The following is a 14,471-nucleotide window of genomic DNA, read 5'->3' as shown; positions in this document are numbered from 1 at the left end:
CCCCCCCCCCCTCCTCTCCTCGTTCCTATGCCTATGAACGAGTGTGATATGACTTCAAATGATATTCCAAGGTACGTTATGAAAATTAACGTCATATACTGTTTGTAATAGAAACGAAATCTAAGGGGGACACATATGACATAAACGTCAGGTGGTTATATATACATCTAATGTGCTTATCTTCCAAGTAGTCTTCGTTAACAAGATGCATAACTGTTCCATGATATTGTCAGGGAAACCTATACCCACACGACCCCATGATCATCGATAGTCGTCATTATGTTGGTGTCAGTTGGCTGCCATAGGGTGGTCACACTCAAGGTCTGACCAGATATATAGAGCGTGTAGTCCAGAGCATGTAGTCAGACATACAGAGCGTATGGTCAGACATAATCATGGCGGGGACATATGTGCTGCTCCTCGTCAGTGTCCTGCTTCAAGGAAGTGAACAGATGCCGCCTCTCAAACAACCAAACCTCCCGAGACCCCCTCCTGCTGGTTACTGGGGCGGTCGGGTAGCCTAGTGGTTAAAGCGTTCGCTCGTCACGCCGATGACCCGGGTTCGATTCCCGACATGGGTACAATGTGTGAAGCCCATTTCTGGTGTCCCCCCGCCGTGATATTGCTGGACTATTGCTAAAAGCGGCGTAAAGCCATACTCACTCACTGGTACTCCTGGACAGGTGAACAGTATAGCGTCAAACCCTGCTCCCAACACTGGCAGCGGTGTGATATTCAAGTTGCCTGTACCATTCACTCAGACACCAACAGCGCTAAACAACGCTCCCCAAGCCTGCCCCGGAATAATAGTGAATTTTAAGAAGGGCACAGATAATACTTTTCCTAGCTTCAAATGCAAGTACGAGCGCGGACTTTGGGGTTGACTTTGATTTGACTTTTATGAAAACGTTGAGCGATGAGACAGAGTCTACGTGCTCGAATTGGTGCATCACAAACGGAGACTGCACGTTGGCCATGTTTTGTAAAGTGGCGACTCCAAACGCATCTCTTCCCCAGGCTGGGCCTTTGACACCGGGTGGTTTAAAACTGAATGTTGCGTCGAAATCACCGTCCGGCTCCAAAGGTGCATGTCATGTGTTTCGAGAAAGATAAAGATAAAGATTGGGACACCGATTGTAAACCCTTACTTACTTACGTACATTGGAGATTTTACGTGCGCTTTCCGACTGATGCGTATTTCGCACACGGGCCCGGCCAAGCCATTAAATGTGTTTCCGAAAGGGGCGAAAGTGGTCTGTGCAACCCAAGAGGGGGCTTTAGGGGTTGCTTATATAGAATTTTGGGAATTTTTAGATTTTGATTAGATGCCGATGGGGATGGGGAGAAGAACTAAGGGAGCTGGGTATGGTGGTTGTTTGTTTGTTAATGTGATTTTGATTTGGTAGTTTTTTGGGTTTTTAAATGCGATTTATTAGTTCCGTTTTGATTAAGAATACGCCTATGGCCTTGAAGTTTTCTAGTTTATTTTGTGGGTTTAGTATTGCTTCTAAAGTAAGAGCCTTATTTAGGTTGAGGGTGGTTTGTAGTGTAGTTCGGTGTGTTAGGTAGTGGGTGCAGTGGATGAGTGCGTGTTCTGGGGTTTCTAGTTGTTTGCAGTGTGGGCAGTTACCTGTAGCGTGTATTTTATATTCATTTGAGGTGGTTATTTAGGTTGGTGTGTCCTGTTTGGAGTTTAGTGATTACTCTGTCGATTTTTTTGGATGGATGGAGAATTTCTGGTTTGGTTAGTGGTTTTCTGAGAACTTTTTTGATTTGGCTATTTAAGTTTAGATATAGGTTATGCCATTTTTTGGTGATTTTTTGTTTGTTTACACTTTTAATTTCTGATTTTTGAGTTGGGTAAGTTTAAGCTTATTTCTGGGATTTTGAGGGATAGTTTAGCTGCTTTATCGGCGTTTTCATTACCGTATATTCCTACGTGGGCGGGGATCCATAAGAATGTTATTTGTTTGCCTGCCTTAGTTAGGTCGTTGGAGCTTTTAAGTATTTGATTTATTAGTTTAGGGCGGTTTTTGGTGTTTTTGTTTTTGAGGGCTTGCAGTCCACTTAGGGAGTCAGTAAGTATTAGGATTTTTTTTGGTGGTTTTTGGATTGTTGATTATGAAGGGCTGAGGTCATGCCCATTAGTTCTGCCGTGAATATTGATTGGTTGTTTGGGAGTCGGAAGGATTGTGTGCTTTTAGCTGGTTGTGCGATTTGGACTCCGAAACCTGTGTGTTTAGAGATCGGATCTGAAGATCTGTCCGTGTAAATGTGACATCAATTTGGCCAATTTTCGTGTATGTATGCTAGTGTGGTAGTTTTAGCTATGTTTGGGTCGGTTTGTTTATTTATTATGCTAGCTAGTGTTGTGTCTATTTTGGGTATTTTAAGTTTTGGGGTGAAGATATTTGATTGTTTGCAGTTTTGTTTAAGATTGTTTATTTGGTGTTCATTTAGGTAGTTGGTTATCCTTTGGGATATTGGGGTAAGTAGGGGGTGTTTACGAGCTAGAGCTTGGTTATTGGAGCTGATGTTTTTGTTTATTAAGTTTTGGATGAGAGGGTTTGATTGGGACGCGGCCCAGAAATTTTAGGTTAGTTGTTCCCTGTGTAGACTTAGTGGCATTTCTCCTGTTAAGGCCTGAAGTGAAGTGAAGGAGGTGCCATGCTGGGTGCGTGTAATTAGTTTGAGAGCCTGATATTGTACTGGGTCAAGTTTTTTAGATAGAGAGTTGTATAGGGTGTTGTATATGGCGCAGCCGTAGTCTAGTTTTGATCTAATTAGTGATATGTAGAGAGAGAGGAGGGTATCTTTGGAGGCCCCCCAGTTAGAGCCAGTTAGGCATCTTAGCGTGTTTAGGTCTTTACTGCATTTAGTTGTTAGGTTTTGGATGTGAGCATCCCAGGAGAGATGTTCATCGAAAATTAGTCCTAAGAATTTAGTTTGTTTTTGAAATTTGATTGTTCGGTTGTTTAGCTGGAGGATTGGGGAGGCGGGTTTCATGTTTTTATGTTTAAATACTATTCCTGTTGTTTTTTCTGAGTTAAGGGAGAAGCCCCATTTGTCAGCCCATTGTTATATTTTGTTTGGAGATTTTTGGAGTAAATTTTGGGCCATTTTGATGCTTCAAGTGCGGACCAAGAGGGCTCCATAATCCGCGAATTTTGATGTGTTTAGTTTAGGGGATAGGCCCTCGAATAGATCATTTATCATTATATGTAAATCCTTAATATACCGTGAGTAAATATCCCACGCCCCCACCCCCCTGTAGGGACCGAGTTGTTTGTGTTGTTGTTTTACGCTTCTCTCAGCAATATTCAAATCAAATTATGGTTTCCTGTAAATGATCGAATCTGGACCTGTCAAACGAGTGACTGACATAATGAGCAATGTCAAACCACCGTCGGGACGTTGCTCAGAATATAGACCATCCGTTTGACTGGCTTAAACTATGTGTTGAATGACAATGTAGTTGTTGCTGTGGTAACCTATCTACTGGTATGTCGGCATGTAAGCTGGCAAAAAGCAATATCTCTCCTCTAAAACCTAACAGCCTCTCTGCTTCAGGTGACGAATATTGATATGTTTGCTTGGAGACGCCAATATAATGTTTTAACCTCACACAACCTGATACAGACACGTTACTTCAGATAAGGAATGCCGACAAAAGGAGCGTATCGATTTTAAGCCCGTTGGTGGAGCTTCACGTCAGATGACATGTAAGCTTAGAGGCGCTAGAAGAATCTGTTTAACCCACAAACCATTTCACATGCGCATCTCTGAAACATCTTCCCGAGACAAGGGAGTTAACTGACTGTAAAGGTAAAGTGGACTTTTATAGTCAGTTAACTCCCTTGCATAGAGAAGATGGACGAGAAATGTCGAGATATAAGCTCAGAGGCACCCCAACAATGTATTTATCCCCACAAAACATAACACATGCCCTCCTCTGCTTCTGATAAGGATTGAGATATAAGCACAGAGACGCCAAAAGAATGGGAACAGAGAGGTTCAGAGTACACCGGGGGAAAAGGAGTTGTGCGTTCCTACACGTGCAAACCTGCCAGACACCATGAGCAGCCTATCAAAGCTCACATCCACGTGTGACAAAGCTGGGGCATCAGTATTCACCGACAGTAAGTGTAAGTTATGCAACGTTTTTGTTTCATTTAAATCTGCATAGATATCAAACAACATTACTGGCAAGTAAGGTGAGTGAGCTTTTAACAGTATTCCAGTTATATCGCGGTGATGGTTGATGCATGTCATACCCTCATGATGTCAATCACTGGATTGTCAGGTCCAGACTCGATTATTTACAGACCGCCGTCATATTGCTTGAATATTGCTGGGTGCGGAGTAAAACAACAAACCAACCAACATAAAAGGTGACTAACGGGATCGGGTGGTCAGGCTCGCTGACATGGTTGATGTATGTCATCGTATCCCAATTGTGTAGATCGATACTCATGATCACTGGCTGTCTGATCCAGACTAGATTATTTACAGACCGCCGTCATATAACTGGAATGTTGCTGGGTTTGACACTTAAAAGTATAAAATGTAATGTTTCTGTGCCTTTTTGACAAATTATAAGATGTAAAGTTGTGCATGGTGTTATGTGTTGCTCAAGTTGAAATGCCCAGATCAGATGTGTTCAGGGATTGTTTCGTACCCTCAAGAAAACAGATTAAAGCCTGTCAAAAACGTTTAAGCGTTTATATTGACAGTCACACTAATATTATATGTTTAATGGTAATGTTCTATTGCCATATCCTATCTTTTGTTTGTATGTTTTCGTCACTGGTTGGATGGAACCAAGAGAAGGAAACGATTGTTTACATCCAACCAATGACGCAATATATATATATATATATATATATATATATATATATTTCTGTGGCTCAGATACGGTAGGGAGCGGTCGGGTAGCTTAGTGCTTAAAGCGTTCGCTCGTCACGCCGAAGACCCGGGTTCGATTCCCGACATGGGTACAATGTGTGAAGCCCATTTCTGGTGTCCCCCGCCGTGATATTGCTGGAATATTGCTATGAGCGGCATAAACCATACTCACTCACTCAGATAAGGTTGATATATTCTGTGGTGCAGATAAGGATTTAATATTGACATAGAGTGAAATTCTGTATTTCCCGAAAAAGGTAGGATATCTCCCCTGAACATTCACGGTCGCAATATAGCTGAAATAATGCCGATTCGACGTTAAATTGTAACTCATTCACTCACTCACTGAACATTACCGACTTATTTAATCGATACCCAAATGATTAAACATTGTTGTCCCTGCCGGGAAGCCATATATATCACAGAGAGGGGTGTTCAAAATGTCTCCACATTGTATACCTGCTGAATCGGCGTGATCAGTCAACGCCTTAACCCATTGGGCTACCTCACCGCCAAGGCTTCGCAGTTAAGATCATTTATGTAAACAAATGTCAGATCAAGTCAGAAGTGTTGTATATTTCACGCAGGTGTTCGCCAGAATTGTCACGTGATGTGCTGGTTACGAGTTCAGCCAATGGGTACACACTTCCGTTGAACGAGTTTTCCATGCGCTTAATTCAGACTACAGAGGAAGCAGACGTGACAAAATGTATCAAATGCACTGGCGCATGTCAAGTTAATTCCGATAAGATGTTTAGAACTCATTTAAAATCGTGATTACAATGCGCTTGAACCCCGATTTCTCACGTTTCTATCACTCACGCGCTTCGGTGAACGGTGCGTTTTAAAGTTTGGTGTTTCATGTGCATCATGAAAACTATCCACGAAGGAACTAGTTCACAGAGATTTCCTGACCCGCTGTATTGTTTTAGCTTGGATAGATGGATGGTTTGTTGTTTTACGCCGCACTCAGCAATATTCAAGCTATGTGACGGCGGTCTGTAAATAATCGAGCCTGGACCAGATAATCCAGTGATTGATATAATGAGCATCGATCCACGCAATTGGGATCGATGACATGCATCAACCAAGTCAGCGAGTCTGACCACCCGATCCTGTTAGTCGCTTTTTACGACAAGCATAGTCGGCGTTTACGGCAAGCATGGGTTGTCGAAGTCCTATTCTACCCCGTAATCTTCACGGGTCGTTTTAGCTTGACGAGAACTTTGGACAAAATGACAAGGTGTGTGCAACAATATCTAATTACTGTTTACTTTTGGTTAACATATAATGTATAACATATTTATAAAATATTGTGTCATAATTTTCAATGTGTTCGCCATAACAAATAATGTTAAAAACTGTCTAAAAGATTTTTTTTATGAGGAGTTACCTAACCTAAACCCTAAAATGCACGACAGTGTTCACGCACGGAGCTAAGCATACCAACATAATTCGTTATGGTTGGCGGACATGTAAGTTCGCTTCAGATTATTAAATGAAGATATATGCCTCAATGACTTCATCAAAACCCAACGTAGACATGTAAAATGGTTCCTAGAACCTTTTTAAATAATATAGTAGGTGAAACGTTAAAACCTTGCAATTTGTGGGTTTAGTAAGGGACGACATATATGTATGTACTTTAAATGTATAACGATGTATTTTGTGTATGTGTGTGAGAAGGAGTGTTGCAGTTGGTGCGTGGGAGAGAGAGAGAGAGAGAGAGAGAGAGAGAGAGAGAGAGAGAAAGTGAGAGAGAGAGAGTGAGAGTGATAGAGATTGTGTGTGTGTGTGAGAGAGAGAGAGAGAGAGAGAGAGAGAGAGAGAGAGAGTGAGAGAGATAGAGATTGTGTGTGTGTGTGTGTGTGTGAGAGAGAGAGAGAGAGAGAGAGAGAGAGAGAGAGAGAGAGAGAGAGAGAGAGAGAGAGAGACTCATAGTTTTTTTTTAAATTTCAGAATAGCTAATGGTCGGTTCCTCAACAACCTTTGACAATAACAGCCAATATAATATTCTTCGAGTTATTGTCAGTATGTGACTGAGTTTGGTTTTATAGCCATAGTGTTAAAGGATGAAATATAGTGCAAAATGCTGAAACTCAGATCATTTTAGAGTTCAAATAATCATTCTAAATCCCTTTACATTTTACATTTGTAACAACGAAATAATTACCGCCATTTTCTCGTTGGGGCGTAAAAAACTTGCCTCTATCATGCTACATGTGCTCGGGTGAAATCACATTTTTACTGTCCAGCGAGAAAATGGTCGTTACACCTACCAAATTCCCGTTTGGCATGGACAGCGCTTACCCCCTGTAAGTGTAGCAGAAGCAGCACCATACCCGTGCTCGTGGGTTTCACCGAAGTGGTAAACGTCTGAGCTGACACGCTGCGACATAACTGGAATACTGTTAAAAGCGGCGTTTAACCCAACTCACTCACTCACTCTAAATTAGCTCCTGTTGAGGTGCGCCAATTATTTCGTCTTTCAGTGTTTTAGCTACAGCTTAAACGACGCAGATTCATTATCCAAACAGAAACGTTTTCAATATTATGGTTTAAACACACCACGACCTTGACTCGAAATAAGTTTCGATTGTGACGGTGACTTTGAATGTAAAGATGCCCTTCTATCTGGTAGGTTACACCTAGACGACCAAGGTGCCTGGACATGGGTTACACGCTACAACTGTCCGTGGTCACGTGGGCTCCATTCTGAGAAAGCTATGCTATGCTGGACTTTCCCTGTGAAGAATGTGGTCAGTAGATATAGGGGTGTATTTTGCTGGTCCGAATGTTCCGAGTAGTGGGGAAAGTATAACATTCCGCACTCGTGTTGAAGTGTACGAATGAGTTGCGGGTGCTGTCAACACCCATTGATACCCCAGTTACCGTAGAAAGGCAGTTGTAGTGTCAGCTGAGGTCGTCTGGAAGTCGGGTATGATATATTTACACATTGGTTGATATAGAACAGTTCTAAGCTACAGGTATAAAAGGATAGATAAACTGTCTCGGTTTAACTATCAATTTAGTACATTTCGAGTCATTGACCTGAGTAGTGCACACCCGTTCCAGCAATTAAGGGTATAGTGGTTCATAACGGTCAGCGTATCAGTACTGAAGCAGTGTTGCTAAAACAACATTAAGACTCTATTTTCAGACCCGTAATATTTTAGCTCTAGCTCTACGCGCTATTTCCTTGTATAATTAGTTGATATTTTAATGTTTCCGCTCCAGGTGAGACGCGCCACGTCCTCGTATAATGTGTTAATTGATATCTGTTGCTTTAGCCCCAGTGGAGACGCGGCACTTCTTAGTATAATGTGTTAATTGCTCTCTATTGCTTTAGCTCCAGTTGAGACGCGCCACGTCCTAGTATAATGTGTTCATTGCTCTCTATTGCTTTAGCTCCAGTTGAGACGCGCCACGTCCTAGTATAATGTGTTAATTGCTCTCGAATGCTTAGCTCCAGTCGAGATGCGGCACTTCTTGGTATAATGTGTTAATTGCTCTCTAATGCTTTAGCTCCAGTTGAAATGCGCCACGTCCTAGTATAATGTGTTAATTGCTCTCTATTGCTTTAGCTCCAGTTGAGACGCGCCACGTCCTAGTATAATGTGTTAATTGCTCTCGAATGCTTAGCTCCAGTCCAGTCGTATACTAGGACGTGGCGCGTCTCAACTGGAGCTAAAGCAATAGAGAGCAATTAACACATTATACTAAGAAGTGCCAATGCTTTAGCTCCAGTCGAGACGCGGCACTTCTTAGTATACTGTTTTAGGTGAAATTGGGACGCACCACTTAAACGATGAAGATTCATTATCCAAACAGAATGAATTTCTATGTTATGGTTCAATAGTTTCGATAGTCACTGTGACCTTGATTGAATGTAAACGTAAGTATCCTTCTACCTAGTAGGTTACCTTGACAACCAAGGTGCCTTGACATGGGCAACACAATGTCACAAGGACGCACTTCACGTAGGCTGGGCTTCCTGTAAAGAGCGTGGTCAGTAGATATTGGGGTGTTTAGGGGTCACAATGTTTCGAGTGGTAGGTAAATCGTGTAAGGATAACAGCAGGCGCTGTCCACAACAAATAATAGATGTGTTTAAATCCCTAAACGGAATATTTGTTTATTTTTCTGTTGTTAAAAGCCACACTCAGCAATATTCCAGCTATATGACGGCGGTCTGTAAATAATCGGGCCCGGACCAGACAGTACAGTGATTAACACCATGAGCATCGATCTGAGCATTTGGGATACTATGAATGCATGAACCAAGTAAGCGAGCCTGACGCCCCGATCCAATTAGTCGCCTGTTACAACAAGCATGGGTTGCCGAAGACCCATTTTCTACCCGGATCTTCACGGGTGGCAAAGTGTGAAGGCCGTTTCTTACGTTTATAGCTCCACGAACGCAAAAAAAACCCATCTATATGTTCGATTTCAATTCTTATAAATAAAAACGTCAACAATAATAACTTCACATCCTTTTTAATCACTAGCAAAGAAAAGACTGTAGACAACAATACGAAACCAGTGACTTTGTTCAGTGCAGTAATGCAACACAAGCCCTGCCAAGTCTTACAGCATTCTGTCCGTTATCATCAACCAATCAATAAACAGTAGTCCGTTAGTAGGTGTGTCATTATTTATGGAAAGATAAACGAAAAAGATTGTTTGGTTAAATCAAATGCCACGGAATCACTTGCAATTATTCATACAGACATCATTTCTTGTGTTATATTTTGTAGCGGGCACATTGCTCAAAATAAGCAGCTGTATAGGCCATATAACCTTTGGTTTTGCGTCAGTTGCGCCAGTTGGGTGATAATGCGAAAAAACGTTTTTCTAGAAAATATTTTTTATGAAAATAATAAACGTGCAGCGATATTGTCTTCAATAGGTTCAAATATTATTTTTTGTTATTGAAAATTACTTATGAAAGGGCATATGGCTTATACCATTCTTCTCTTGCCGATGATGATACTTTGTAATAATGTTCTCCTTATAGCTTTCCACCATTCGGGCTCTGGAACAGGAATATTTGCCGGAACAGGAATAGTCCACGGGGACTAAGTCTGGGCTGTATAGTTAAATTACCCACCCTCCAGCCCAGACTTTGCCCCCAGTGACTATTTCCTGTTCCGGCAAATGCAATCTGCCCTACGTGAGAGATGCTTCCAGGATGACGAGGACATAAAGGCTGCCACAGAGGCGTGGTTAGAGGACCAATCTGCGGATTTCTATAAAAGTGGTATTAAAAGCTTGAAGGACAAATGGAATAAGTGTATTGAGGTGAATGGAGATTATATTGAAAAAATAAAAGTGCAAAAGATATTCTGCGACTTGGTCTAATATTGAAGTTGCAAAACGCCCCTCGTATCGTGTGAAGTTGTGACCCTAAAGGCTAGCTAAATACAATGGTTATTCCTAATATAGGATATTTACCATACCCAAACACACACTCGTGATAACCTCTATATACACACACTTACCCTATAAATGGTGAGTTACTATTGTATACCTTGTACTCTTCATTAAATGAAGGAAGTAAAGCAGATCTATCCTCACCCCCTGAGTTAAGTTGCTGATGAGTCTGTGTTTCTTGTCTCTTCAGGTACGAGCAGCTCCGGTCTTCTGCTTCCAGCTCCTTTCATAACTAATAAAGTCAACCCCTTGTCTAGGCGAAAACCTGTAACAACCAGAGCCACCACCACAACAACGTCCCCAACAACATCCGCCACCACTTCAACTTCCCCTACAGCTTCCCCTACTACCACTTCAACTACAACCACAATTAAAAATCCCCCCACAACTTCCTCGACTACTACAACATCAGCCACGACGACAACTTCCCCGACTACCACAACATCCGCCACGACTACAACTTCCCCCACCACTTCCCCGACTACAACATCCGCCACAACGACAACTTCCCCGACAACTTCCCCGACTACAACATTCGTTACGACTACAACTTCCCCTACAAATACTACAACCACCAGGACGACAACTTCCCCGACTACCACAACATCCGTCACAACTACAACTTCCCCTACAACTTCCCCAACTACCACAACATCTGCTACTACTACAACCACAACTACAACTTCCCCCACAACTTCCTCGACTACTACAACATCCGTCACGACTACAACAACTACCCCCACAACTTCCCCGACTACCACAAAATCCGCTCCGACTACAACTTCCCCCACAACTTCCCCTACTACTACATCCGTCAGGACTTCAACTTCCCCGACTACTGCAACTTCCCCCACAACTTCCCCGACTACTGCAACATCCGTCACGACTACAACTTCCCCTACAACTTCCCCTACTACTACAACATCTGCCACGACTACAAGCTCCCCGACTACCACAACATCCGCCACGACTACAACCTCCCCGACTACCACAACATCCGACACGACAACAAATTCTCCTACTACCACTTCTACTACCACCACGACTACAACTTCGCCTACCACGACGGTAACTCCCATCAGATATCACGAGTGTCCGCCTCACACCATCAACATCGACAACAAACAACGTGACGACAAACGATGGTGGGTCAACAACTACTGCCACTTCTACGGCGCGGTCCAGAGCTTTTCCCACGCGGGCCCCTCCCTACAGTGCAAGGGTGCTAATTACAACTCAGAAGACGTTTACACGTATGACGAGTTCGAACGAGGTTTGACTGAGAGCGGTGACGTCGATGATGACACTGACGTGGTACTACTACTACACTCTCGACTACACAATCCACAAGTACAACAGCGAAAACTACGAATGGTTTGATCATTATCAGCTTCAACACGGACCATAGGCAACAATCATGGATCCCAACCTTACCTAACGGTCTCTTTTTCTTATTTATTGATGTACTGTTCCCCGCTTCAATACGACCTTAAACGTGATACTATCCCAGAATGCGAAGGACCACCAACTCTCTCGACGGTCACTTCACAACTGTATATATCCTATACAAGTCTCGCTACATTCACAATAGTTTGGCGAGACTTCATGGCATGCAGGGGGTCATCTCAAAACAATATGCAGTATGTAAAAGTAATTTGTTCTTATTCAATTGCAGTTCATTAAAGAGCACATCTCTCGGCAGGTATGAAATTCCGTCTGTTTATCTTCCCTGTTAATAAAGGACCCGTGAAGATCCGGGGTAGAATAGGTCTTCAGCAACCCATGCTTGCCATAAAAGGCGACTATGCTTGTCGTAAGAGGCGACACACGGGATTGGGTGGTCAGGCTCGATGACTTGGTTGATGCATGTCATCGATCCCAATTGCGTGGATCGATTTCCATGATGTCAATCACTGGATTGTCTTGTCCTGCCTCGAATATTTACTGACCGCCGTCATATACCTTTAAAACTGTGACTTCGTTCTATTGTTTGAACGCTCCATTATTTTTCAGGAATGGAGACTTGTTTGTCAACTATACATTATTTTGAACCAACATTTGATTTAACTTCTAGTTTCTTTTTTAAGGAATGGAGAGTTACTCGCCCCTTCCACTCTACGGAATATTGCTGAGTGCGGCGTCAAACAACAATTAAACAAACAAGTCAACGGAAAATCTAGCTTGAAGTTCGGTTCAGCAAAGGTGGAGGAAGCCGTCGGGAATATTGCCGAGTAAACAACAAACAAACAGACAAACAAACAAATGTTCCACCAGGAGGTGTAACCTGTGTACAAGTCTGTCGCCATGGCTGCATTGCATGACTGTGTCTTTTAAATGATGACCTTATTCTTGCGGTGGACATCTTCCCGGGGCAAAGGAGGAAACAGTAAACTCCCTTGGCGTGGGAGGACGTTCTACACCAGCAGGAGGAAGACTTCAACACCAGTGAGGTCCGACGCTCCAGCAGTAGGCCTCGGGGGAGTATGTTGAAAAAATCATTAACACCAAACTAGACTGAGCCTACAATTTCAAAAATTGTCAAACAAATTATTCATGGTTCCTTGCTATTTCTTAGTTCAGTGGGGCGGTCGGGTAGCCTAGTGGTTAAAGCGTTCGCTCGTCACGCCGAAGACCCGGGTTCGATTCCCGACATGGGTACAATGTGTGAAGCCCATTTCTGGTGTCCCCCGCCGTGATATTGCTGGAATATTGCTAAAAGCGGCGTAAAACCATACTCACTCACTCACTCACTCTTAGTTCAGTATATATAATAACACATTAAGATTTAGATAAGCGAAATAACACATATTTCCTTATTATCATGGCAATCCGAATCATTTCATAAAAAAACAATGTACAAAACATAAACAAATACACAAATAGCCAGCAATATATTAGGGCTACTTTATGTCACGAACTTAATGATTGGGATTACTTTGTGCCTGAGTCTTTTACTGACGGACATACAGACATGACAAGACATGGTGAGCACATTTGACACAAATTGTGAGTGATTTGGGTGGTGTAACGCAGCTTTGAACAGTATTCTAGTTATATCACGGCGTGTCAGCTTAATGTGGGAGGAAAGACCGACGTTCACCACTTCGGTGAAACCCACGAGTACGGGTATGGTGCTGATAAACCTAGAAACATTACAGGGGCGAACCTGGCTTCGAACTCACAATCATAGGTTTCTGGCGTACACTGGAACATATCTGTAATGGGGCCTTACACAGGATGGCGACCTTTGTGCCTCCCGTGTGCGACCATAGAATTTGCCAGGTCGTCGTTGGAGGCTCAAAGGAGGCAGAATGGTTGCCTAGGTCGCTCCAAGGTGGTACACGGGAGGTTCAGACATCGCGATGGACGCCATGGTCGCCGTGAATTTTTGAACATGTTCAAAACAGTCGCACAAAGGTCGCCGAGGTTGTTGGTGGCTCAAAGGAGGCAGAAGGGAGGCAGAAGCATTGCCGTTGTTGCAGAATGAAGGCAGAGTGGTCGCCCAATGGTCGCCAGGCAGAGGATGTAAATGTATTCCGTTAATCTGGGCGATGCCTCTACCTCCCTTGTGCCTCCTTTGGGCGACCAACAGCGTGCATTGAACGATAACTGTGGCGACCGCCGTACCTCCATTCGGCGACTACGGCGACCCTTGAGACACCATAGCAATGCTTCTGCCTCTTTTCTGCCTCCTTCGAGCTACCTGTTGTGCCTCATCAGCCTGCCTATAAATAGAGGGATTGTACCTGCAGTGTTTCATTGTGGTTGCAGACGCTGAACAACTCGAGCAGTTACTGCTGAACAACTGCTGGAGCAGTTACACAGAAATATGATTTTCTGGATTTAGGCGACCATTGAACGTCCTAGCCGATTTTTAATCGCTCAAAGGTGGCACAAAAGTCGCAGCCCTGTGTAAATGGGGCTTTAGCTACGTGTACTATATATTTCATAAGAAGACGGTAAAGTTGTTGCCGTTGGTGTCCTAAATATCCTTTGCTGTTTTCAGAAATGGCTCTGGATAAGCTCATGGTCTCAACTGTCAACCTCGATTATCCGGTGTACTATATCATCTATACCATTGACCCATTCGTCACCGTTGCTTCCTTAAAAGCCTGATTGAAATAGTTCCATGC

At 43.1% G+C, this 14,471-nt stretch overlaps 1 protein-coding gene across 1 annotated transcript; it reads left to right on the top strand.

The window, feature by feature from the left end:
• Positions 1–395: 395 nt before the first annotated feature.
• LOC125383598 (salivary glue protein Sgs-3-like) lies at positions 396–11,718 on the top strand. Its single transcript, XM_048402180.1, has 2 exons — positions 396–498; positions 10,529–11,718. The coding sequence occupies exons 1-2, from the start codon at positions 396–398 to the stop codon at positions 11,716–11,718; spliced, it is 1,293 nt and encodes a 430-aa protein (XP_048258137.1).
• The last annotated feature ends 2,753 nt before the right edge of the window (positions 11,719–14,471 follow it).

This window comes from Haliotis rufescens, unplaced genomic scaffold (genome assembly GCF_023055435.1).
Source record: "Haliotis rufescens isolate VD_foot unplaced genomic scaffold, xgHalRufe1.0.p SCAF_25, whole genome shotgun sequence".
Classification (NCBI taxonomy): Eukaryota; Metazoa; Mollusca; class Gastropoda; order Lepetellida; family Haliotidae; genus Haliotis; species Haliotis rufescens.
The sequence above is the reverse complement of the archived record's forward strand: the minus strand, read 5'-3'. Positions and strand labels throughout refer to the sequence as shown.